The following is a 25,763-nucleotide window of genomic DNA, read 5'->3' on the forward strand; positions in this document are numbered from 1 at the left end:
ACTACACAAATCCAAACAATGCATATAAATGTTATTTGGATTGATCATTATAAAGCAGCCAATGGCTTTGTTTATGTCAAGTGGTGGAAGTAAGAGAGCATTGAATGGAACATTTTTTTAAAGCTACATTTTTCTCTTTTAGTTTAAAAATTCATTAAAGCCAGAATATGAGATCCAAGGTTTCTAGCCTCAGATTTTGAAAGAGTTTGAATTTGGGTTCAGATTCATATCTGTGTTTTGTTCCATGGGACTGAATAGGAATCTTGAGACCAGACAATGCTGAATGGAGAGGAATTCAGGTACATGACTGTAGATTTGGAAGTAGATGATACAAGGATCTTGCCTAATATTCTGCATAATGTGGCTATGGAATCTTGCCATATTTATTGCTACCTCACCCCCCTCACCTCTGGCATTTAATGTCTGATTTGGACTTCAGGATTTCCAGCGATGTAAAATCCACCTTTCCTTATATGAGTTATTTGTTCAACATTTTTTTCACTTTTTTTCCTATTGATTGCTTTTGCTTGATCTTCCAGTCTTGCTTTTATATCTTTTCTTTGAAGAGCTTTGTGTTACAAGTAGCTGCTTCACCAGGGAGATATTTGTAGGCCACAGTCAAGTTGCCTCTCAAATTCATTTTTAATGGAGTCATCATGGCCCTCTCATCCAGGGTTAAGCAATCTTGCATTTGACACAAGGAAAAACACACACAGTTCCTACAAACTAGCAAACAGAGCTATAAATTTGAGTCCTTCCAGTTGACTCACAATAACACGTACCTATATCCTAAATCAAGTTCATAAAAAAAACCCCAACCTTTAATTAACATTGGTTGTGTTTTCCAAAATAAGGTGTAATAGAAACAGAAAACCTGTCTAGACTATCAAAAAAATGGGATTTATTGCCATTTTTCCTTTTTTATGTAGTCTTAAGGAGGTCAACCTAAAGACTACAGTTTAACTATCACAATGCCTTCTAGACTATATCCTCACTCTGTCCTGGGCACTAGTAGAGAAAACTAGATGCAATATTATTTTGTTCTGTATTTTTCTATATGTGGCAAGAAATTAAAGCAGTGACTGCTCATGCAGTGATGTATGCCTTCCATGAGCCAGAGAAAATTGATAATATGTGGCATCTTGAAGTACTGAGCCAAAGGATTAATTATCTCAATTTTACAGAGGAAAATCTAAGTAACAAAGAGTTTGAAGATTCGTTCAAACTCAAATCTCAGTTCAAAGAATCTGGAATAGGCTTTAGTTTCCAATCCTCCAATTAGTTTTCGTGATGAAGTGATATCCCCTAATACATTCTTACATAAGTATGACAATCAATTTACACATACAGTGGGGTTTATACCAGTGGAGAAGCCCTTTCTCTCTGTGTATTTTCTTGATGCTCATCAAGAACTTTGGAATCATTTTTCCAAGGCTTCCAGTTCTGCCATATATTCAGATACAAAGGGACTGAACTCGGTTAAGTGAGACAGTGGATCTGAAATCCTGCCAACAGGACTAATAAGCTTTCAAAACCTCACATATATAGGATTTGCTCAGAAAAGGGTGAATTACTCAAGAAAAGGGCTAAATTTGTTCCTGAATTATTTGTTTTGTTGCAGCACAGCTCCAGATCTTGGCAACTTCGTGAGAGGAGGTGAAGGATAATGGCTCTGATGTGTGCAGGGTCCACCCTGAGCCAGCTGAGATTTACAGCTGTTGAGAGAATCAGAAGCAATTTATCTGAGGGGTTCTGTGAGACCTATATGTTCTCCTGGTAGTAGCCAGGTGTCCTGTTCCACCCTAAATGCCGCCATAGCCTAAGCCCTCTTGTGTCCCCTAGCCCTGTGCAATGTCGATGCTGGCAGTGATGGAGAGCTCTCTACAGTCGTCTCTGTCCCTGTGTACAAGGATGCTTGTCTGGAACACAAACTTATTTGTACAGGAAGAGGGGCAGATATGCTTGACTGAAAACAGAAGGTGAGGCTGAAGGAGGAGCAGATGACTACCTGGACCCACCAGTAGCAAGTGCATGGTGCACTCACCAACTGCCCTGCTTCATCGAGACTTCCACTGCCACTGCCTGAGATGTACATATCCTGAGGAAGCCAATGTCACTTGCTCTAGGGACAGCTTCAATATCCTACTGACTGGGAAGTGTTGATATTTTCATAGTACTGCAGTTCTGTACTGTGACAGCAAGGTCAAGAACATATTATTACAAGAGAGATTGTCTACTATACTTAGGTTTGACCCTTTCTGTTTAAAGTGCCTGATCATTCTCCATTTCATATTCCCTGCTAAGGAATCATTTAACCTGAAAATGAAAAGGAAATGAGGCTTAGAAGCAAAATGTTTTTTGGAGAGTCATTGTCTACCTATGCTATACTTAAAATCATATTTCCATTAATTTCTGACAACTCAGTGACATAGTGAGGAAATAATCTTGTTCTCTGTTTAAAACAATGAAAAATCTCACTGTCTTCAGGAGACAAATATCTGCAGGGAAAGAAAGCAAATTAGCAAAATCTGTACTTTTTTACTTAGGTTCATTTATGGTTGCAATGGTTGAATGCTGAGAGGAAGAAATGAAGCAAAGCTGTATATGGAACAAAAATGGGTGTCTAAATAATGCCATTGTTGTATGCTGTGTGAGTGCAAAACTTGAACTGTAATTATATGCAACTATGACAAGCCCGTGTTATTCTACACCCATATTTTGCAAGAGGTGGTGGAGGTGGAGTGATGCTGCCCTGATAATGAGGACAGTGATTGTTATTTGCCATTTAGAAACAGGTATAGACACTGAAAATACTTAAATGGATAGGTTACTGCTATGTCAGGGGTATGATTAGCTCTTATCAGTGGGTTTCTTCTGGCTCTGCTGACAGGAAAAAAAAGAGGCTGGGTCACTCATGCAAGTTAGCATGCAACACATGCCCACTGCATTGAAGCCAGTCACAGAGGTATCCCCCACCTGCCTAACAATGGCTCTGTCCTGAGGAAGCTCCCAGCACTGGGGAGAGTAACAGCATGGTGATCACCAAAGCATTTCTGACATCCTTTGAGTGGCTTCAGTATGGGCTCACCCACTGTCAACAGTACTGGGATCATTTTCCAACACTTCCCTACGACTGGCTGTCAAGACAGCTTAGGTGTCCAGCGTCCTATCCCTCTCTGCTTTTGCTGTCAGCCACCCTAGGTACAATACAACTTGTATGTCAGTATAAACATACATGTTGGCATTAAGACATGACTTTGGGATAGTGTTGGTGTAAAAAACCTCTAAAACTTCATTCTACCCAAGAAATAAATTGAGGGACTTAAGCCATAAAGTTCTATATGAACATCATTCTTATCTGGATGGATGTTTTTTACACTGATCAGCCACACAGCAATATCCAGTTTGGCTGAAACCTGGTTTAAATCACACTTAAACCAAATTTCTTTCCTCCAGTTGCAATCCACAATACAGGTTCTAAGGAATGAATGAGTAGGGCCTGTATGGTCCTTGCTGTCTGGCTTTGCATTTGCGAACAGTCTTAGCTCTGAACATTTGACAGTTTGATATTTGATGCTGTCATCATTAACAAGACGTGATCTTGCACAAAAGGGCTGGCCAAAGGTTCAGCATAAAATACCCGACGACTCTCATGTCCACTGAGCATATATGTTGGTCCTTAGTCTCTGCTGCTGTGAACTGTCTCTAGCCATGTGTTTTGAGAGGTAAGGGAAGAAAAAGGTATATTTCACTGCTTATTTCAAATCATAAAAGCACCAAAACAAGACTTCTGGATGTGTTAATACTTTCTCTTCCAATTCACTTTATGTCTAGTCATAGCAGCAAGAAAAAAGGGATTTGTTAAAAGGGAAAAGATTTAACACACTTTTAAGTGTCAACAATCATTGCAACTCTGAAAGGCAGTCGCTCCTTTTTTCACAGCACAAGTATTTGCTTGCATTTAGTTACCTAATCAGATATGAGAATGCTGGTTCATAGCTACAGATCTCTCTGGAGAAAGTTCCCACTTGTGGTTAAAGAGTCAGAGATTCAGTTTTTCCATTCCTCCAAAAGATTTATTCATCATGCAGGTCTTTTTCTTTCCAGCTGCCCACAAAACTTCAAAGAGGATGTAGTATAACCAGTGGTCCATCATTATCACTAAGACCATCAGCAGGATTAATTGATTTATAAATTGTGGCTTTGGTCCAAGAAGACCCTATGCTTCCCCCTCAAAGAAATTGAAGCAGCATTCTTAGTGAAATGATAGCATATGATTCCAACCCACCCAAAACTGGCAACAATCAAGCTAGAGCCAAACAGATTTTGAGGTTGTAACAGAATTGAGCAAGTCTGTTTCTATCAGCCTCACCACAAGACTGCTGCCAAGACACCGAAAATTCAAAACTCAGCATACACAGCAGTTTCACTGAAAGAAAAATAATATTGACAAATGTTCTATGAAGGCACCAGACCCTTTTCCCCTCCCCAAAACACTTTTGCAAAACTTAGAAAGGAACAACAACCTCTGAAGATCTGCTGACAGCTCATAAAGGAAGCTGTATGGGGTTATATATCTGCAAATATTCCTAAAGGTCTTATTTCCACTCTTCTCAGTATTGCTGGAATGAAATGTAAGGAAGAATCAGGCTGCTAATGGCATCCATGGCAGTGATACAATCTGAGTTTTGCAGCAACAGGTTTGGAGAGTGTCCAAATTGCCTTTTTCTTGTGCTCCTCCAGTTATAGACTGGGGCAAGCGTAGGTTCAGTACAGACTTCAGCATGTGCTAATGTGGTAAAAACACAGATTCACAGACTACAGCAGCAATTCCATAGCTGTAAGAGGACAAAGGGGCCAAAGATTACAATCACTGCCACCAGGGACAAGCCTGGAAGGACAAGGAGGGGCCAGATCTGTGGTTAGAGTGTCTTCTGAATTGAGTGTGAAATGACCCTCCAAATGCAGGCAAAACCTTGAAATGAAGTGGCTGTAAGTAGTGCAGGAAATGACAGGTTTGCGGTTGAGTTTCGTCTTCCAGTTGTGCCTATAATGCAGCAAGTACAAGAGGCACATTTTGACCAAGGAACTACCTGAGCATAAAAATCTTTTACGTATGTCTTCTATTTCCAGTTCCTGATATTCAGAGTCCACCCAAAACTGTAGAGTGTGGAAAGTATTAAGCAGTGCTTTATCAGAGTGGAAAGTTACTCTGCAGTTCATGTGTGAAGTGACATCCTGAATATGCAATGTGTTCAAACGGCCACACAACCTGTGGTAAGAACTTCACTTTGCTGCACCGTTATGTCATCCCTGTTTTACGTAGCTTTTAGAAATTGATGTGGTCACAAAACTCTGGTCTGCTTGCACATGGGGCATGTATGTTCTGCAGATCACACTGGATAACACAGTACTGGCAGAAGTTTTTCTATCTCTTCCTCAGGACAAGATTGCATTGATCGAAGTTGAAGAATTTGAAAATCCCTCCCAGGCAGTTGCTTCATTATCTAGCCAGAATGTGAACCAAAATAAGACAGTGAAAACTAGCAATAACTATGTAACTTCACTGTAGAGCAGAAGTTCCCTTCTCATCATATTGCCTTGTGTGCTCCTAGAGAGGGGAGCACTTCCTTTTAAAAACTGTTATCCCTGAAGGTCACTGCCGAGTAGCTTCAATTATGAGAAATAATGAGAAAGAGTTCCTAGAGGTATTGCCGGCTCTGAGTGCCGCAGTTTCTGAGATCCTGGCCTGAGCCCTGCACTGGTCCCTGGCATATGAGGGGCCTTTCTTACTTTCTGCAAAGTTATTAAATAGCTCAGTGCCTGTGCATTCAAGAAGCAAAGCACCTAACATTGCTGGTCACTTCTGACAACTTTGTCAGTATCAATGCTTATAATCAAGCCAAATGTTGATATTAAATGCTATTTTGACACATTCGTAATATAATAAGCATAGTTAGCTGACATGCTGAATTTGAAAAACAAAAGCCACCCTCAGAGTCAGCTGGAACTGAAAACTTTGTAACATTTCAGTGATGCATGGGGAAGCAAAACTAAACAGAAAAATTCTGGACTTCCAATTCTGACAAAAACAACTGATGATTGAAGTACACAGATGTCCGAAATTCTTCCAGTTATAGTAGTCGGATTTTAAAGATACTTTTCTTTTCAGATATATGATATTTATCTTGACAGAGTTTACTCAACAGTTTCATTGTTCCATGTGTTTCCCTTTGGTGCTTTGAAAAGAAAGCTAGTTTGTTCTTTTCATCTGTAGCCATTCCCTCAGTAGCTGTCATTTACTATGTAGAAAAAAGGATTGTGTTGTATTTCTGTATGCATTTGGCTTTGCATGTAGCTATATTTTTCTTTCAGTAAATGTATCTTGGGGCTTGGGGAATTGTTTTGATGAAAGGACTGCTTTTTAAGCCAAAATATCTTTATCTCTCAAAGAGCCTCAGCTCCTGCAGGCTAGATTTTAAAAAAAAATCCTTAAGAAACCAAACATCATCATCTTAATAAATGCTGGCTTTTAGACATCAGCCTTCTAGGTATAATCTGTAACTCTAAGTTTATAGGAACCTGTGCAGGTACCTGTTTAGCAGCACTAGGAGCTTCATAGTAAGAGTAACAACAGCCAATATCTTGACAATAGAGGGAAAAATGTTAGCATCAGCTATCTAACTCCTGCCTTTCAAGAGCGACTTTTGAAGAGCTTCTCAAGGGCATTAATCCCTGTTTGTATCTAATAGACCAAGCCTGTCAACAAATGCTCCAATTTTGACAGGTCTTTCCAACCTGTAGAAATCAGATCTCTTTCTCCTGCCTTCCACGAGTCTGCTTGAAATCGAGGTGAATCCCCGATGGCAAATCTTGGCCACTCTCAAGAATCAGACCTTTAGGAAGCAGGCAGGAGCTGTAACTTTCCTTCGCACCTGCACTTCAACCTGCAACCCCTTAATACCCAAATAAGGCGTCTCAGGAAGGCTGCCCAGGGTTCAAGCAAGCTTCAAGGTTTTGTGTGTGCTCTTAGAGAGGGATGCAGCTGCAAAAGGAGGCATTCACAGCATCTTCCATTTTCACCTGGACAAGCTTATTACCGAGTAGTAGTTAGAATATGCTTTGGGAGTAGGGAGGTGTTTGTCTTCCCCACCTAACAGATTTGACAGTTATCTAAATTGTAGTCCTCAGATTTCCACTTCACACTTTCAGTAATAATATGCGGGAGGTACTCCCTCTCAGCAGCTCTTCTTATCTTTCAAGGGCAAGAGTGGGTCCTACTACATTCTCTTTAAGACCATTCTTAATGCCTATGGGAAATACAGCTAACCTCTTTTTGTCTTTTCTATTTGCTTGCTCAGCACTGTTCTGAAGCACTTAAATGTGTGCAAGACTTCAGCATGTAACTGTAGGCAATAGATGTTATCAGGTACTGCCACATCACTTGTCAAATGTTTATTGGAATTAATACATTTGTGTTTTGTTTTGGTTTTACTTCTGTCTGTAAGTCCACTTATCTGCAAAAAAATTCTTAGTTTCACAGGAAAGCAAAACCCCACATGGTTTCATATGACAGCTCACAGCTAAGGATTTCTTGATTAGAAGGTTTAGATATATTTTCAGTTCCTTTAAACTGGCATTTCTAATCTTTGGAAATCCCATGGGCCTGACTCCTTCTTCCAGACTCATATGCCTTTTATAGAAATCAGATGGGATGACACCCACCCCATAATCCCCCTGAGCTCTGTCTCAGAAAATTTTAAATTTTTTTGCCCTATAAAATGAATTCTCCAACTTATGCAAAACTACCACGGGATGTTAAAAACAGTAATGTCTTTTCCAGTAAGGCTCCAAAATAATTTTGAGAGAGTGTGACTGTTTTGAGCCTGAGCAGGGTGGGGTTTTTTTTGTTTCAATGGTAAATGTTAATATGGTGTGATGCAATACAGGCCAAGTTTTTGTGCAGCTGCACTGCTGCTTTGGAAATAATTATTTTTCCATTAATGCAAGTGGTCAAAAGATTTGATTTATCATGCATCCGTCAAATCCAGAGAGTGCATTACAGAAACTCTTAGAACATCCTGAACTGACTATTCAGAGGGGTGAAAAGATTTCACAAAATGGAAACTCTATAATTAGACTTAGAGCAAGCACACTGTACTAAGAGAAGGGACACTGAGGAGTCCTGGGGTGTGGATTCCATTAAATTACCTTAAATGGGCAGCAGGCAGTGTATTAACTAACATTATAATGGGATTTACAGAATACATGACTTTACTATGGAGTTCTTAGCCAATTATTATTTGTGCAAAGAGGAAAATTGTAAATAAGACATTATCTAGAACTTCTAGATGGAAAAATGGTGACACCAATTTATAAACTGCAAAGGAATGCAACATCTCCAATGCTAAGATGAGAACAAAATTGTTCACTGTGTTACTAGCACTGACCGAAACACTTTGGGTATCTAGTTATGTCTGTGACTTCTAGGGGTAGACACACTGGGGCATATAGAGTAGCCAGAGGAAGAAACAAGGTTTTCTTTAAGAAACATGTTTTGGAGTCAGAGATGAATTTCTTTAGAGAGAAAGGACATACAGGACTAGCCCTTGCCAATACTCAAAGCACAGTCTAGGCAGTCCATGAAATGTCTCGTGGCAGGGAGGGGTGGACACAAACTGGCCAGGGGATGAACCCAGCTATTTTGCAGATCTTTAGCTGTCTGTATGTGGTCTTATCAACACATATATGAAAGAGTTTGCTTTATCTTTAGTGCTGTTACTCTTTAAGAGGGGAGTATCAATTGCCTGTCAGACTGTTTTTATGACCTTGTCACACAATGCAACAGACTCCTTTATTTATCTACTGTGAAGGATGGAATTATCTTCAAAATGAGCTGAAGCAATGATTACAAGATGGGCAATAAACAGATTAAAATCAAACTCCAGTTGCTCCTGCTAAATAGAACCTTTGTAGACCAAAGGAATCTAGCACAGCATTTGACTGTAAAAAAAAAAAGTTCTTTTCAAACTAAGTGCTTTTTTACTGGTTTTGTTCACTTTCTTCTTTGATATCAGGTACTAAATATTACCAGAAGCTGAATTCTGGAGAAATGGAGAACATTCTTCAATTCTAGTGAGCAAATCTCTTGGCCTTATGGGGCTGACCACTTGATAATCAGAAATGAGCTTTGTCTGTCTTGCATGACAGAACAAAATTAAACAGAAATTTGGTCTACTGTGTTTGGTCCAAATTCCTCATACCCACTCTGCTGAGTATTTTCAGGTTACTATCACTAATGTAGGAAGAAGTACTTTTCTCTGATCTCTTTGACTGTCAGCAAAGCCATTCAAATCTCTGGCTCAAAAAGGTGCTAGATAGATACCATATTAAAAGAAAAATAACTTAAGAAAGAGAGAGAAAAGGATGTCATTTCCAGTTCAGGTATTATGGGAACCCCATGAAAAGAATAATGAATCATTTTCCAGCTGTAGATATCCTCAGGGAAAACACCTGACAGTTTCTTTAAAATAAGAGATATTTTAATTATCTTCAGTAGTGTTGAACCAGCATTCAAAAAGGAGGAGAACATGGTTTTAGATTTTGATATTGACTTGTCCAATTAATTTACTAAGTCTGTGGCACTTGAACAGACCTGTGATGGACATACAAATGACTGAGTGCCTCACTGCATATTTGTAAAGCAGATGATTGATGTATCACATCCTTTCTTTGAGCCATGTAGCTGATTTATATGCTCTGTGCTGTATAGACAATCTCTTTGTCAGTTGGGACTGTAAAACACCCCACAGGCAATTGTCTGCTATTCAGTCTTTCCCATTCACTGAAATTACACATAATTTTAGCCTGTGCATTTGCAAACTATGCTTTGCCATTTCCATCTGAAAATGCCTTTGTGTTAAACATTTTTGACTTGTCTAAATAAATATTATCCATAATAACCGTATATCAATCCATTACAAACCCATGGAACTACATAGTGCATTTAGATTTAATCCCTCAAACAAAGCCTGTTCCCACCTCACTCACGTGTTGCTTTCCCAGCTGATGCTCACAGCTGCTGAGAAATCTGAGCAACAGAGAAATCTACGATTGCTTTCATCTTGCTAAAGCTATAGGATCTGCAATAAAATAATGTTTGAGTCCTCGGTCTTCGTATATACACATGATCAAATTCCAAAAGAACAGAGACCTACTGGCAGGTAAATAAGCCTGTACTTATGGGTGGAGGTAAGTATTCAAACATACTCCATTCCAAATTCCATCAAAACCTCATTAGTGACGCATTTATGTCATTAGCTGAAAGAGCTTCGGTGTAGCCAGCTAGAAACAACTATTTAGGAAATAGCTGTAAGCTCTGCTGGTGAAAAATGGCTTTTTTGTTAGAGACTGTCAACTCACAAGATTAAGCTACAACTTTGACTTGTGATGATCCAGAAAAGACAGACTTTCTACAAGCAGAAACTATGGAATGAAGAGAAGTACAAAATACCTTCTTTACTGTTCTAATTGCTCATCTTGAACCACTTTCCTCTCTTAAACTCTCTTTAATCTTCAGACAGTGCTATAATACATTTCTGGAGCAGCATATCATGACTGGGTTTACTTGTACATGAAAAATAGTCAAAGAGAAACTGTGGAGTTCCAGTGGTTGTGGTTGTCTGAAGTTAAATTACACATAGCATGGAACTATTTCCTTTACTGGTTTTAACATTTTCTTCCTTAGGATTATGTTGCAAGTATCCTTGTCAGTCTAACATGGACCATTGAAAAAAGGGTTATCCAATAGATTATCTCTGTGTGTCACTTTTATGAACACAAGGTACAGTTTCCCAGCTCAGTGAGATAAACCCCCATCTTCCAGTCTTAGGGGGCATAGGAAAACATACCCTGAAATCTGGAATAACCAACTGTAAAGGCAGGAACATTCTATGCATGAATATATGAAACTTCAGCCAGATGTCAACAAGTTTGAGTCTTCTGTTTTGGCAGACGGTTCCATATCCCTGTAGCTTTTATATTTAAAGTCTGCTTACAATGTTAAGTCTTTTATTCCACAAATATTTTATACAATATTTTCTTGTTGTTTCTGTGCTTAAATAAGAATTTTTCAGTTGTTTTTAAATTTTCTCTTTCCAGATCTATTTCTACTTTTCATTACTTTTCATTATATGGAGCAGGAATATAAAGCTGCATAATTTTTCTGAAATTATGTTAATAATATGGTTCTTTTTCTCCCGCTCCTTTTCCTGGAGAAAGAACAGGAAGGGACAAAAGAAAAACCAAAACTCACTGAGATGATCTTCATAAGTCTTTCCTAAATCACTGCATGGGGTATGCCAGCAAGACAATAAAGCTCACACCAGTGTCAGCCTGTGCTATAGGCTTGTGGGAGCATTGGCCTCTTTGTCCGTCCTTTGCTCTTTGACAGCCTCTTTCCAAAGGATCCTACTTACCAGGGTCTCTGCCAGCCACTTCAATGTGGATTTCACTATATGGATGAAGAAAAAAGTGATATAATTTGCTCTGCAAGGCCTTTCAGAGGCATGTGTTACCCTGGTGTTGCTGCTCTGTCCTAACCCACACTAGATATATCTATTTGACGTTCTTCCCCATGTCACTCCATATGGGACAGAAGTAGATTCAGTGGATGGAGGGCTGTACTCTTAAATAAATGCAGAGATTTTCTGCTTTGCTTAGTGTGGGATTGACCTGAGCCAAGCTACTTTCTGTGGCATCCTTCTAGAACAGTCACACTTTATTCAGGACCCAACAGTGTGTGTTGAGTAGTTATAATTATTCCGTCAAAATGCATTACTGTGTTTCTGTCTCTTATCAAGTGTAATCTGCCATCAGGTTGTTAATTTGTCTAGGTTTATTAGAGCCTCTCACAGTCCTCTCCAGATTTGATTTCACTGAACAGTTCTGTAATTCTGTTACCCAAACTTCCTTTTTTTAATCTACTTTTCTTTTCCAAATTGTCTTTTATTGCAGCACTTTTCACACATATTGGTTTTAGGAGTATTTTTTTCCCTTACTGGGCTTTCAGGATTTTCATTTCCTCTGTCGTGTACGTGCATATGTTAGTGTATTAACTAGCACTTACCAGGGTGTAAATCACAGGGTGCCTCATTACCAAAGCAGATTATTAAATGTAGGAGGGTTATTTACCCAAAATGTATGAGAAAACCATCTTTCCACTCAGATCTGTCACCAAACTCTTTCTTTATGGAGAGCTAGTCAGATTTTTTTTCATCTCCACATTTTTATAGTCTATTAAAAGGCATTTATTTTTATGATGCCCCTTTGTGCAATATATTTCGCCTGAAACATATTCTTACCCCATTTCAAATGCAAGTTTCTAGAAGCTGCAAGTTATTTGTAGGAGAGATTTGTAAGTAGAACTGTCTCAATTAATTGCCCAGCCTTTGGCTTGGGTACATTACTTTCAACATTCCTCATCTCTGAAGCAAGACTTGAAATATGGTAAAGTGCTGAAATCTGACTGAAATCAAGAGCTCTTCTATACACAGGAGCCTTGAATGACTTTCAATAGTAAAATAAATTCCTGCTATGGATCTAATACCATGATCCAAAAGTGTCCGTGAGAGTAATTAACTTCCACTAAGCTGCAAAGGACTTATCCAAGAAGGTGGCAGCATTGAATTCCCTGCAGCCCTAATTAAGATTTTCCTGGTGCTCCTTTACAGAAGTCACTAGGCATGGATGGACTGCTGTGGGTGGAGGAAGACAAGGCAACTGCCTCAGGAGCCTCCATCCCTTTTCCAATGCCTGCCTCACAGAAGTGATCAGAGAGAGAGTGATCAAAGCCCGCCATGTGGCACCTGGCATGGGGACAGGCCCCTTCTGGGGCCGAACGCCCCGCTCAGCGCCCCGAGCGCCCCTCACACTGCCACAGCCGCACTGGACGTGCTTCCGACAATCTGAAGTCACGTTGCCTAAACAGAGTGAACACATCAGCTGCCCCTTTCCCTGCTCTCATCCCTTAGCCAGGGGCTGCACAGGGGTTTTAGCTTTGGAAAGAAAAGACAGCTCTAGACATTCAAGGCTTTGGTCTGTGAGATGGAGATGTGTCTGTGGTGCTTCAGGGCAAACGCCAGCTGATGGATAGGGCAGAAGAAGTTTTTTTAGACAAAGAGAAAAGAACAAAACAGGCCTTGAACCTAGCTTTTGGCTCTGAGGAAAAAAAGAAAGATATTTTGAGCTCACTAACAAGGTCCTATCTTTTGCTTATTTATACTAAGGTTTGAAACAAGGACATAACAATACAGTGCAAGTGGAATACAGAGGTCACGCAGAGCATGAAAGAATTTTATGTGTGTGTGTGTGTGTGTGTGTGTGTGTGTATGTGAGTATGATTTGCTTCTTATAACCCAGCTTGGTAAACCCTCACCTGAGAGATTTAAATCACACCCAATTTTCACCATGTTTGCTTCTCCCTATTTAGCAGACTGCCATGCAACTCTTAAGAGGTGGGTTGCCCACTCTTTCAAAACCAGCTTATTCACATGAGGTATTCATTGCACAGCATGGTAATTTATTTTGAAAGCAAATTTACCCTCTTCATCAAGCCAATGAGTTATGTGCAACCTGAACTATGCAGATAGACATAGAAAAGTGAGGTTTGGTTATTGTAAATCACTACCCTGGCAGTGGTCCAAGCCCCTAGGGCTTCAGCTGTTACACTAGTAGAGCAAATATAAGCTCCCATATAACTAATCCACATCGGTTACAAGAAACAATAATATACCTAGGTAAGCCAGTCATGTGAAAATTAGCATGATTTTCTGGCAATGCTTGGTAATTATCTAGTCCACTGTATACAAAGCAGAAAAAAAGTCATCAAAATACAGACATAATACATTATCATACAAATAACCAAGGAGACTTAGTAGGGGTTACATCAGTAATAATTTTTATAAATTCCAACTGGCACATGCCTTAATGGAAAAGCCTGGGGAGGTAGAAATGAGGGCATATCGCAAGAAAGAAAAATCATTATTTAAAATACTTTTAGTTTCAAAATAATCTTACTTACACTAAGTCAATCTTTAAAGATTCCATTACATAATTACGATCACAGTAAACAAGCAGTAATGATTTTTTTTCCTTGTTCTGTGTTAGTAATAAGAATGGGAATACAGATATTTGTCCCTTTGGGTGACATGTTTTAATCAGGTTGGTTTTTATAAGGCCTTTTTCAAACTGATCAGAATAGCCTGAAGCCTGTCAGAAAAAGCTTGTTGCCTAGAATAAGCCTTTAATAATAATTCACAGCTGATTTGTTTTTGAGTTAGGTTGCCCTTGAGCAAAAGAACAGGGTCAGTAGGACCCTTGTATGAGCTGGTGTTGAGCACAGCGCAAAGGAACCATAATCATTATACCAGTACCTGGTTGCATTATTGAAAAACAGAGAAGGAAGAGCAGTGGAGAAAAAGAAACAAGAATTATCCAGGAGAGACGACAGGCACAATCCAAGCTCCCTGCTGATTTAACAGAGGTCACGTTCTCTTCTCCTTGAAATACAGAACTATCTGTTCAAGTTCATTGGTTTAAAGTGAAGGGAGTTATTTCACATTTATGCAGCTTGTGCCATTTGTAACCCTCGAACACGATCTCACCCAGAAACTCTCTTTAAACCTTGAAAAGGTCAGACACGGAACTCCTTCAGCCTTTATTATTAAAAGCTTCCTGCCTGGTTTTACTGTAGAGAGAGAGGCAGTGACCTTACATTTAATCACATCAAGGACTCTGTGCTTTAACTTACTTAAAAGGCTCCTTATGCAGGATAGCTTTATCCAAGAAGTCTTTTGCCAGATAATGATGTTTTTAAAGCAGCGTGCAAAATATCTCTCTTGCTGCAGACTCCAGCTGCTGAGTAAGCAGCCTCTCCACTGTCTGCAGTAAGGAGACTGCGAGAGAGGTCCAGGGGAATCTGCATTCAGCCAAATCTATCCCATATGCATGTGAAACCTAATGGAAATCAGTTGTGAGGCTGTACAGGAGGAGTACATGTGATTTACAGCAAGGCAAAGGATTTGCAGAAACCTGCATCTTTGGTGCTTTCATTTTTTAATGCTTCAGCCTGAGCAAAATTAATCTTCTTAATGAACTAAAATGGAAGAGCAATTAGCTCCTTCACTTGCACATGTTTCACCACAATGCCTTTGCTGTGTTTCAGAAGAGCACAGGACTTCCATTTTTACCTTCTGCTTGGATTTCTCTGTTTAAAAATGCAGCAGATGTAGCTTGAAAAAAATGTTTCTGCTGTGAGCTGTATGCTAAGGCTCTGATAAATGCCTTGTCACATTTGCTCTGCTTTGTACTTGGAGAGATTCTTATTTGTTTGCTTTTATGTTTCTACAACTCTCTCCCTTTTTTTGTGCACCATTTCCAGACAGGGATAATTCTGTCAGGGATGACGGGCTCTGAGCAAAACTTTCTGTTCTGCATTTGGCTTTTTTCCACAGGGATTAGGTGGAGCTGAATGATTAAAGAAAGGTCCAAAGTCTGCCTCAGAAAAGCCCCTTCTTGACCATTTCATCTCAGCCCTTACACTTTTGCCATCCTCACATTTGTGTGTAGCTGCCCAGCACTAGATGAGGAATGGTGTCGTCTATAAAGTACTGACATGGCTTGAGGAAAAACAGGGTTCCCCTTCTGCTAGAAGACCCACTGAATCATCCACCTCCTGTCTGGGAAAACTCCCTGAGCCAAATTCTAATTTCTAAAAAGAAAGCTAGACATGGTTTGGGGGGTAGGGGGGATAAAGGGTGGTCTTGTACTTGTGGGACTAAAGGAAAAAAATTAGCAAGTCCGTGTCCTTTTCATTATCTTGGAAGGATGATGTCACCTATCCTCACCTCAGCTTCTGTAAAACAGGGAAATAATACTTATTGTTACTGCTAATCTCTTCAAATACTGTGAGAGTTCATCACAGCACTTTAGTGAAGAGTCTTTTGTTTTTCATGGGTACCAAATTTCAAGGTAGAAAGCAGAGCCCAGATGTGCATAACAGCCTTGGTCAGCAGAGTTTCAGGTTTTGGAGCATCCCTTCTCTTCCAGGGCACACAATCTCATAAATACAGACCCACTGTAAGTACAGACCTGCTATCAGCGTAAAACATGCAAAGTTTGTGGGGAGGAAAGAGTGGCTTACTTTGCTGTTTCTCTGGGTCTCCCAGGAGCAGGACTCCACCTCCTGAGGAGCAATCCCTCGCTGGAAAGGGTGGTCGCTCAGGCAGGTCTGGCAGAGTGGAGGCTCAAGCTCTGAATCCCCTGCAGGTAAATTCATCACAGTGGACCCCGGGTATTTGAGGCTGGCTTGTGGATGCTTTTCAACGTTGACCATCGGGCTCTTAATCCACCTCCGCACCTGCCAACACAGAAAGAGATTATGGACTCTCTTTGCTTTACAGCAGTTGGGATGGCACAATAGGGTTTCCAATGAGGATTACAGCACAGACTGGGAATTTTCTGTAGGAGAAAGTACCTGGCCAAGTCAGGGTGAACACACATCAGCATAGCCAGGCTCTTTATGCTGAGAATTTTTTGCTGCTTTGTGCAAGTCTGCCATAAGTTTATCTACAAAACAAAGGCTTTATAAATATATTAAAATACACAGTAGACTGCTAAGAAGAGAGACACAACTACCCAAAGCAAATACTTCCAGCCTAAACAGCTCAATTTCCCCCATGAGAACAAGCAGACTGGTTTTGCAGGAATAGAATTGTAAGACTTGCTTTCTGCAGTCCTTTCTTTCAACAGCAATTTCTCCTGTATCATCTCTGACTTCATAAACTATTTCAGCCTTTTCTGTGCCTCCTATCACTCCATTCAAGAGTTGGCAGGTTGTTGACCTGCCCCAGATTTTGACCCTGACTCCTCTAACCTTCCTTCTCCTCATGCCTGTAGCTTCCCAGCTAGGACCCAGTGCACTACAGCAGGAAGGACACTGGTTATGAGCATAATACACTGCGCTGGCAGGGCACAGTGTCAGCCTTGTGCACTTTGTTTGCTTTTCCTTTCACTTCTGTGACTGTCTCTTTTCTGCCATGTGAATCAAAAGTACTGGATTTTCTAAGGAGTTAAGTGAGGAGTGAGAGACCTTTCTGAGCTCTTTTTCCAAGTTATTTTGCACTGTGAAAGCAAAAAGACCACTATGTGAGCTGTGGTATATTTGCACTGAATCTGATCAGAAATCTGCCATTTGAATGCAAAGGATGGATAGGGATGTCTCAGGACACACTCTCCCAGCCTGGAGGGGGAGGGCTGAGACAGCCAGGGCTGACAGCCCTCCTAGTGACAGGATGCAATCTCTTTGCTCTGTGATCTTGGTGTCCCTGACCTCAGCATCTCCATTCTTCATTAGAAGATAATATTTGCCATTGGAGGATGCTTTACATCAGGAAAACAAACATTTTATGTTACATTAGTCATGAGCAGGATGGCAAGTGCATGATTAACAGTGGAAGTCGATATCACAGCAACTGGTTGCCAGGATCACGTATGATAAACAAACAGAATGAGACATCTCTAACCAGCCTTCTGCTGCTCACTCCTCCATGAGCAAAGCGCCTGCAATTGCCCTGCTGTGCTGACCTGCCGGAAATCTCAAGATTAGGAAAATTTCTCTTTCCTCTCTATGGAAACCAAGCAAACACTTCTCCTTCTGTGGGCAAATGAGCCACTTCCCAGTGCATTCCCCATTTGCATGTTTTAGTGTCAGTTCGTGTGGATAATACTACCCTCTACTTCCATGCTCTGGAGGATCCCCACAAAACCATCCAGACTGCTTTAGCTTCAGGTTGGTGGGTTGAAGTTGTAGGGGGAGGGATTACTTTTTTCAGAATTCATTTCAACAAATATATATTGAAACTAATCTTTTAACTCAGACAGATTTTTTTTTAAAAATTCTTTTTGCCACACGTAATTGATTCTATGGTTATTAAGCATATCATTAAATATATTATTCCTCCCAAATAACTACGTGGTTATGTGTCTTGATCTAATTTCAGATTTTGGTGTGTTGAAAATAACAATTATATTAGTGGCAAAACAACCCCCATGCTTGATTTCCCAGTGTAGTTTTATCATGGGAAACATCCAAAATATTTAATGTGATTCTGAGAGAAGTAAATATCTGTTGAATTTGTCCTTTTTAAGTTAGACCTGGTGATCAGTTAAGTGTTTTCTGACCTGGTTCTGCCTTTCTTCCTTGATATCATGCAACTTCTTCAGTCATATCTCTATGGGTGCACACAGTGTGCAGAAATGTGCATGGATGAAGAAGCAAACTGACAGCAGAAAAGGATGGGGGCTGCAATGAGCTGCAGGTTCATTTTTCTTTAAAAATTCAGGAAACATAGGCCAGTCTTTTCCTTGAGACTTCTCAATTGAATATGGAATTCACATGTAAATGTGGATTTAAGCTTTCATTTAGACCCTATGATGTTTGGTTTTATGATTTCAAATTAATGACATTTGCAGTGATACAGTTAAACAATAATTTCTATTGTAACTTCACCTGTTTTTTCACTGTCCTGTGTTTCCATTTACATATCTCTAGCCTGCCTGTGTTTGAAAAAGCACTCAAAATGTGTCCTGGGTACTTCTGATACACCAAAATCTGTTGGTATGGAATGATCTTGTAGCTGTACCTTTTAATGGCAATGAAATATACATTCTGCAGTATAATGATCATAAATTAAAAATTAACCACCAGTGCTTTAATGTTGAGGGAAAGTAACACAGAGTGTATTTTATGAAGCTTCACACATCAGAGTGTAGGTGGCATCTTCTATCTCTAGCATCAGCAAGTGGTCCCTGAGTTCAGGCGGAATTCTAAAGAATTTTTTTTACTATCACTTATTCCAAGCTGACTCCTGATTTTAAGTCAGATACATATCTCTTTTTATGGATTACTTTTTGCTGTTTAAAAATGTTGGACTAAATCAAAGTTTTCATGCGATAGGTCCGTATTATTTGTCCATTATATCCTGTACTGAGAGATGAAAAATAAGTATGATTATGAACACTGATCTGATCATATTATTGTTCTGTTTAATGATGCAGAGTTTTGGGGAAACTAAGGTGAAAAAATTTCAGGAGCATCCAGCTTTGAGATTGAATGGAACAGCAGGAATTGTTTTTTTCTTTTTAACAGTTGGAAACAGTTCAAATAGGTTAGCACACCCACAGTTCAAATGCACTGTCAGAGGAGAGCTTTAAAAACTGTTTTCCTTCCTTAGGTCGGACAAAGTCCAGGTTCACGTACATCCAGCCAGGTCTGCTCAGTGCAGGATGCCGTGCTGACTCAGCGAGACACACCTAACATTTCAATAAACTTCACTGAGTCACTATGAAAAGTAATATATAATCTACAAATTTTCAATAGAAACCCAAGGCCAGCATCGCTAAGCTAAGGGAAGCTGTTTTTCTTTCCTCTGAAGCCTTTGGCCCACGCGCCCCGACGTGCCTGGCAGCCGCCCGAGGGGAGCCGTGCTGGGCTGGGCTGGGCTACCACGGCTGCCAAGGAGCTGTGCCGGCACCTGGCATGTGCGTTGCTTCTAGGGCTTGCCTACATGGATATGCTAAAACCTGCTGGTCCAATCACAAGTTAGGTAAATACACATTCAGCCCTTGTGTGGACTGCTTGGTTCAGAGTTACGGTGGGTTTAATTAACTCTGCAGCCATGTACTCCATTTATCTAAGTTAAAATTTCAGGTTTTATTCTGAATTGAGAGGTTCAGGAGGACTTTAATGACATTCAACTCCTCTCTAATTTTACTTCTTCAGCTGATTCAGACTAATTCCCCTCAGTATCCCTTTGCAGACAAACACTACATTTGCATTTTGAAACTCATAAATAACACAGTTAAATGCACAGAAGAGTGTAGAAAATGCAATGATTCACCACTGACTTTCAACATATATCCATGTCCAAAAGCATTGAAAATACCCATTTGAAAGCAGGAATTGGCAACAACTTCATAGCAGCAAGGTCAAGATCAGACTTTGGAAGAAAACCAATTTCCGTGGCCACTGCTATGCAGGTCTTAGGTTTCTATTGATGCTTGTAGATTATATGTTACTTTTCAGAGTGTCTTATTTAAGTTTATTGAAATGCTATGTGTATATATTAGTCACTGAATTGTAAGTCTACACTATAGGCTTTTGTCTAGTTTTAACCTTAATAGATTTCAAAGATTTTTTGAGCCTTTAATACTTATATTTACATTAGACAAGTGCCTTAGATCTATAGCTCTGTTTGACTTGGGCTATCTTAACTGTCACTAAAGGATTCAAAGTGCAAAGGTTCATTTCTTTTGAATTCACTTCCACTAAAAAAACTCCCACACTAAATTGCACAAAAATAAAAAGAATTTTAAAGAAATTTCTCACAGTTTCTTCCCTGATTTGACAAATTGAGATTAACAAGTAGCAGATGATAATTTACTATTTAGGGCATTATATGATCATAGAATCATAGAATGGTTTGGATTGGAAGGGACCTTAAAGATCATCTAGTTCCAATCTCCCTGCTGCGAGCAGGGACACCTTCTGCTAGACCAGGTTGCTCCGGGCCCCATCCAGCCTGACCTTGAATGCTTCCAGGCATGGGGCATTCACAACTTCTCTGGGCAACCTGTTCCAGTGCCTCACCACTGTCATAGTTAAAAAGTTCTTGCTAATACATAATCTAAGCCTCTTTCAGTTCGAAATCACTCCTCCTTCTCCTGTCACTACATGCCCTTGTAAAGTCTCTCTTTAGACATCCTGTAGGGCCCCTTCAGGTACTGGAAGGTGTAATAAGGTCTTCCCAGGGTACCAATACCACAGTGCCAGATGCATAATTCTTCGTGGCACCATGAGGAATATTTGATCATTCAAATACGTTCTTTTTTTATTCTTATAATGATATCAATCTACCATTTAATAAACTAGAGCCTGCTCCTAACTGCAGGAAGCAATTCTCTTCTGAACTTCCTCTGAAGATTTCTGTACGTTTGTTTCCAAGGCAAGGCCCTTTAATCTCACCCAGCAATTTCATCCACTGTCACAGAGTATAAGCAGCAGACTCTCTGAGTGTGTCTGAAATAATCCAAGTAGGATTGAGCAGAACAGAAGGAGCTCCCAGTGTCTCTTGCTGTACCATGACTACAGTTTCTTTGTGCCTTCTTCTCATCAACAAACCGTATCTGCTGGAAATTGCTTCTACTACATGCCTGTTGTGGAGCACCCGGCAGTTTCTGGTTAAACTACAGCTGCATTCCTGAGAATCACAGTTCTCACACTAATTCTGTGAAGGGACAGCCTCGTAGGCCTGGGCAGATGGACAGGGGTCTGAGAAGCTGGTGGTGTGTGCTGAACAGTGGCTGGTCAGCCACCGTACTGAAGCTGCACATCAGCTCTGTCACACTCAGGGCTGCTGTCTCTTGATGCCTTCTAAGGCTGACCAAGAGATCAGCTGTACCCATTTGTGCAGAGAGGCTTGAGATTTGTCAAATGTTGCCTTACTGCTATTAGCTAGAAGTTAATTCAAAATGCTTCAGAGAACCCCTGTCTTGCCTTGCTTGGAGAGGATGAAAAATGCAAAGCAAGAAAAAGGAAGTTTACCAAAATTATCTGTGAAACCTAATCAGCTTCAATATAACTACTCATCTGAATAATTTCTGAAAAGAAAGAGTTCTGAGGTTTTCAAAGGAAATAATTCCAACTTTTCCAAAATAAAAAATTTCACATTTCCAAGTCAAATGACATTTTTACTTTCTTTTTATTATTATTTATAGAGGTAGAACAAATTATTTTGAACAAATGCAGTCAGCTTCATATTCACAGACTTTCATGACTGGGAATAAACACTTCTGCATTCTGTCAAATTTTAGAATTTTTTTGCTGTTGGTAGTTTTGTTGGACCACCAAAGGAACTCTGGAACTAGTCAAAGTTGTTTGGTATTTCTGGCATTTCTTGCAATGACAACAAACAAAAATGATGAAAATTTTCCCTGTTCTTCCAAGAAAAGTGAGTTCAGAGGAGTCTTGTGCACCCTTCTAATATATAGCCATGTTTCACTAATCTCAAACTAAATTGAAATGTGACTGTTGTTAGAGAAAAGCTCTAAATGCCCTTTTCCCAAGCATGGCCTGTAGCATTGCTGAAAGGTACACAAGTATTTTTTTTAAAGGCCCTTTATTTTCTGAGCCTTGTTTGCTGAAGTTTCATTGTTTGCTTTACTTTCTAAAAACATGATATCCGACAGTGATAATCTCAGACTAGAAAATTGCCAGATGTGATTAAATGAGATTTGCCAAGTTCCAGGTTTTTTTTCACTCCAGTTTTTTCCTGTTATGTAATAGCAAACAGATACAGCTTTTAATTTCATATGGCTCAGTTGTCAGTGGTATCAGTCGACTCAGCACATTTTACACTTTAATCAGTTATCCATAAGCCAGTCCCCATCACTGTAATCATGAGCAATATTTTCCATGAGAGAAACACCAGCCTGTTCTCCGGAGCCATCACCAATGCAGGTGTGGCTTTTGCTCGGAGGAAGAAGATGCCAGTGGCACCAGTGACCACGCTGGAGCATCCTCTCTATCTCTGGAGACTCTGAAAACCTGGTGCTTCCCAGGACATGACAAGCTTCTTTTCTGGCTTCACAGCTGAACATTTGACTTTCAAAACTAATGAATATAGGAAAGGAAAAGGCAGGTTATGCAGGGACATAATGTCTTGCAGGATTAGGTCCTTTGTGGATGTGGGAGTCACTTCCCTGCACTAAGCCCCAGTGTCTGTAACAGACCAATGATTTTAGTTGGATTTGGGAATAGGGTGGGAAGATCCATATCCTGGAGTAATGTTAGTGTGAAAGAAAAAAGGTACAAGTTTGTAGACAAATTTGATAGGCCATTAGATATCTAAAATTGCAGACATTTGCTGAGGACTGAGCGTAAACTGAATGATGGAATGGCTTGAGGGAAACTGTGGAAAAAACTGCTTGGAGGTCCAGTATTATCAGGCAGTTCTCAATGAAACATCACACCCATCAACACAATAGTATCAAATGTAATCTGACAGCCTGTGCAACCATGTGGTCTGTACAGCAGAATTTTCACCCTCTGAAACTTTGGACGGGCTTTTTTTCATATTTTTGTGGGAAATGGGAATAAACCACTCTGTGCCCTTGAACTTTTCTGTACTGAAATGTCCATTCTTCATGAAAATTTGTTTGCATCAGTTATGATTATTCTGTCTTTTAGTCAGCTCCTTTACTCTACATGTTGCATTACAAAGTCTCAGCATATTCCTTTCCCTACCGGCCAATACCACATGCCTCGACTGTGATCTAGGTCAGTGTATGTGCCCGTGTTTTAGTTCTGCCTTCCTGTGATATCAAATGTACATTTCTCCTTCTCCGATTGCAGTTCATCCGACCCCTTCTTTCCTTTTCCTGACGTTATCTAATTGCACCCTAGACAGGGATTTGAATTTTCATCCATTATGTAAACCCGAGGTGGACACGGAGCTCTTGGAATCATCTCCCCTGCAGTCTTGAGGGCGACTGTCAGGAAAGCTATTTAAATTACAATTAGGGAGATTAGGGAATGAAAAGCTCCATTGTTCAAACTGTATAGAGTCATCTACTTAAGTGGAAAGTGGTAAACGAAAGGCAGGCTGATTAATGCCCCGACTGAGATATAGCACTACTCTCTAGCTGGCTCTGACATTTAATTTGTCATGTCCCACGGGAAATGCGGCACCGCAAAAGAATCAGTTTGTCAAATCACCTCGAGCTATTTTTTTCCCTGCAGATCCCCGAAACATATCACTTTGTTGATTAATAATCACATTTTATTTTAAAAGGGAAAGTGAAGGGCAACTCGCTGCATAGTCATCATTTGCTGCTTTCCCTGCAAAGCCGAGAAGCTGCTCGCTGAAAAGCAGACCGAGGCCAAATAGCAGAGCACATTGTTCCTGCCCGAGCCTGGGTGTGCATGGCCTGGATTCATGGAGAGCTTAGTCCTCCAAATGTGCCAGGAGAAAGGTTACCTGCACGTGAGAAAGATCTGGCGAAGGACAAATTGGCCACAGCTCGGGGTGGAGAAGTGCAGGGAATTAGAGTGTTCTGCAGAGGAGCCCCAACACACTTTGGTATTGCAAGACAGGGGAATGAATATACAGCATCTGGCAGAAGTCAGATCTACCGAAGGGAAAGCATAGCAAACTTTTCAGTACTTGTTGTTGTCATCACTTGCAATGTTAACACATCAAGTAAATAAGGCAGATTTTTATGATCTTAAGTGTGAATGACGTCTCCAGGCCACAGAAGAAAGTCAGCAAAGTCCTTAAAAAAATATGTCAACATGTGACTGCGTTCAAGCACTAATCCCAAAGGTGATGGAGACCAAAACGACTGAAGGAATCTGGAATCCTCTAAATATAGGTTTAAAATACTCCTGCTGGAAAAGCTGTAAACCATGTAAGTCAAGACATGAAGAGCAGCAGAAAATTTAGGCACACCAGTATTGCAAATAACTAGTGTTAATGAGCACAAAGAAAACTGCCTGGCTGATTTTCCTGTTCCAGCAAATGGGAAATCCCTTGCCAGCTCCAGCAGTGCAGGAGAAAGTCTGTAAAACCCACATCTCACATTGATAACTAAATTAACTTTTGCTCTGCCCTCATACTGATTTGTTTGTAATGTAGCACCAAAAAAATCTAAACAACTGAATAGGTACCACTTAGGATTTTCCTCTCTTGCTTCCTCCCATGTTGTCCATGATAACAATTGTTAGTGTCATGGGATTCTTTTCTCTGTGAATAAATAAATAACTGATGTGTTGGAATCAGGTAAGAGCTCTTGGATCGATTGCAAGCACTGATGGCACTTGTTACTACACGAGATGAGACAATAGATTCATTGTCCATTCTGGTGTATAAACACCCTCTGCGTATTATGTCAAAGAGGAAAACAAAACAAAATGGGGCTTATTGTGTATGTGCAAGTCTAATCTTTCCAGGCTACCAAGTTAAAAGTGCTTTTCATCTAGATCAAATAAAAACAACAGGAACAATACAACCCCAAATCCTATGCAAATAGTCCGAGGCTGCTTGCTCATACCTTCTCTTCTCTATTCTCTGTTTTATGTGAGCAAAGCCAATTGTCAGTAAACCTAGGCAACGTTTATTTTAACTCCTGCTCTGATAAACACCACATCCCACAGCTATTAGTCAAAGCCTCAAATCAGTCTGCAGGGTACTGTGAGCATCTGATCCAGACACAAGAGCCAGGGAATTCATGTTTGGATGTGAATGGGCAGCAAAGGTAGGTGAATGAAAAAAAGTCCAGACAAAACAAAGATACCTCAGTGTACTTTTTCTCCATCTCAGTTTCTTGATGCAACAGTTATTTTGCATCCTTCAGTAAACTGGGCTGAAATAGCCCAGTATTATAAAGTTTAACTGCAGAGCAAGAATAATGACTGCAGTGGCAGAACACTATGGATGACTGGTTACAGCACCAAGTCCCATTCAATAGTCATCCTTAGCTATTCAAAAGCTTCACACTGTCAGAGTACGGAAGTATACTTTGTGTGGCCTGAAATTAATAACTTTCCTATTTCGAATTTGAGCCTAATACTGCACTTCACCTCCTTTTGATTTGGCAGAAGGTGACCCTTCTAATTTGTTATATAACTTTGCACAGCATCCTAATTT

The 25,763-nt window shown here is 40.1% G+C and overlaps 1 protein-coding gene across 2 annotated transcripts in view; it reads right to left on the reverse strand.

Annotated features, from left to right (window-relative positions):
• SGK1 (serum/glucocorticoid regulated kinase 1) overlaps positions 1-25,763 on the reverse strand; it is an 81,649-nt gene that overhangs the window by 31,647 nt on the left and 24,239 nt on the right. For both annotated transcript variants that reach the window (XM_042016646.1, XM_042016645.1), the window contains exon 2: positions 16,202-16,417. In XM_042016646.1, coding sequence (XP_041872580.1) covers positions 16,202-16,417 — 216 coding nt within the window. The remainder of the gene's footprint in view (positions 1-16,201; positions 16,418-25,763) is intronic.

This window comes from Corvus kubaryi, unplaced genomic scaffold, assembly GCF_017639235.1.
Source record: "Corvus kubaryi isolate FWS band 111438036 unplaced genomic scaffold, C.kubaryi_AGA036_p1.0 split3-73, whole genome shotgun sequence".
Lineage (NCBI taxonomy): Eukaryota > Metazoa > Chordata > Aves > Passeriformes > Corvidae > Corvus > Corvus kubaryi.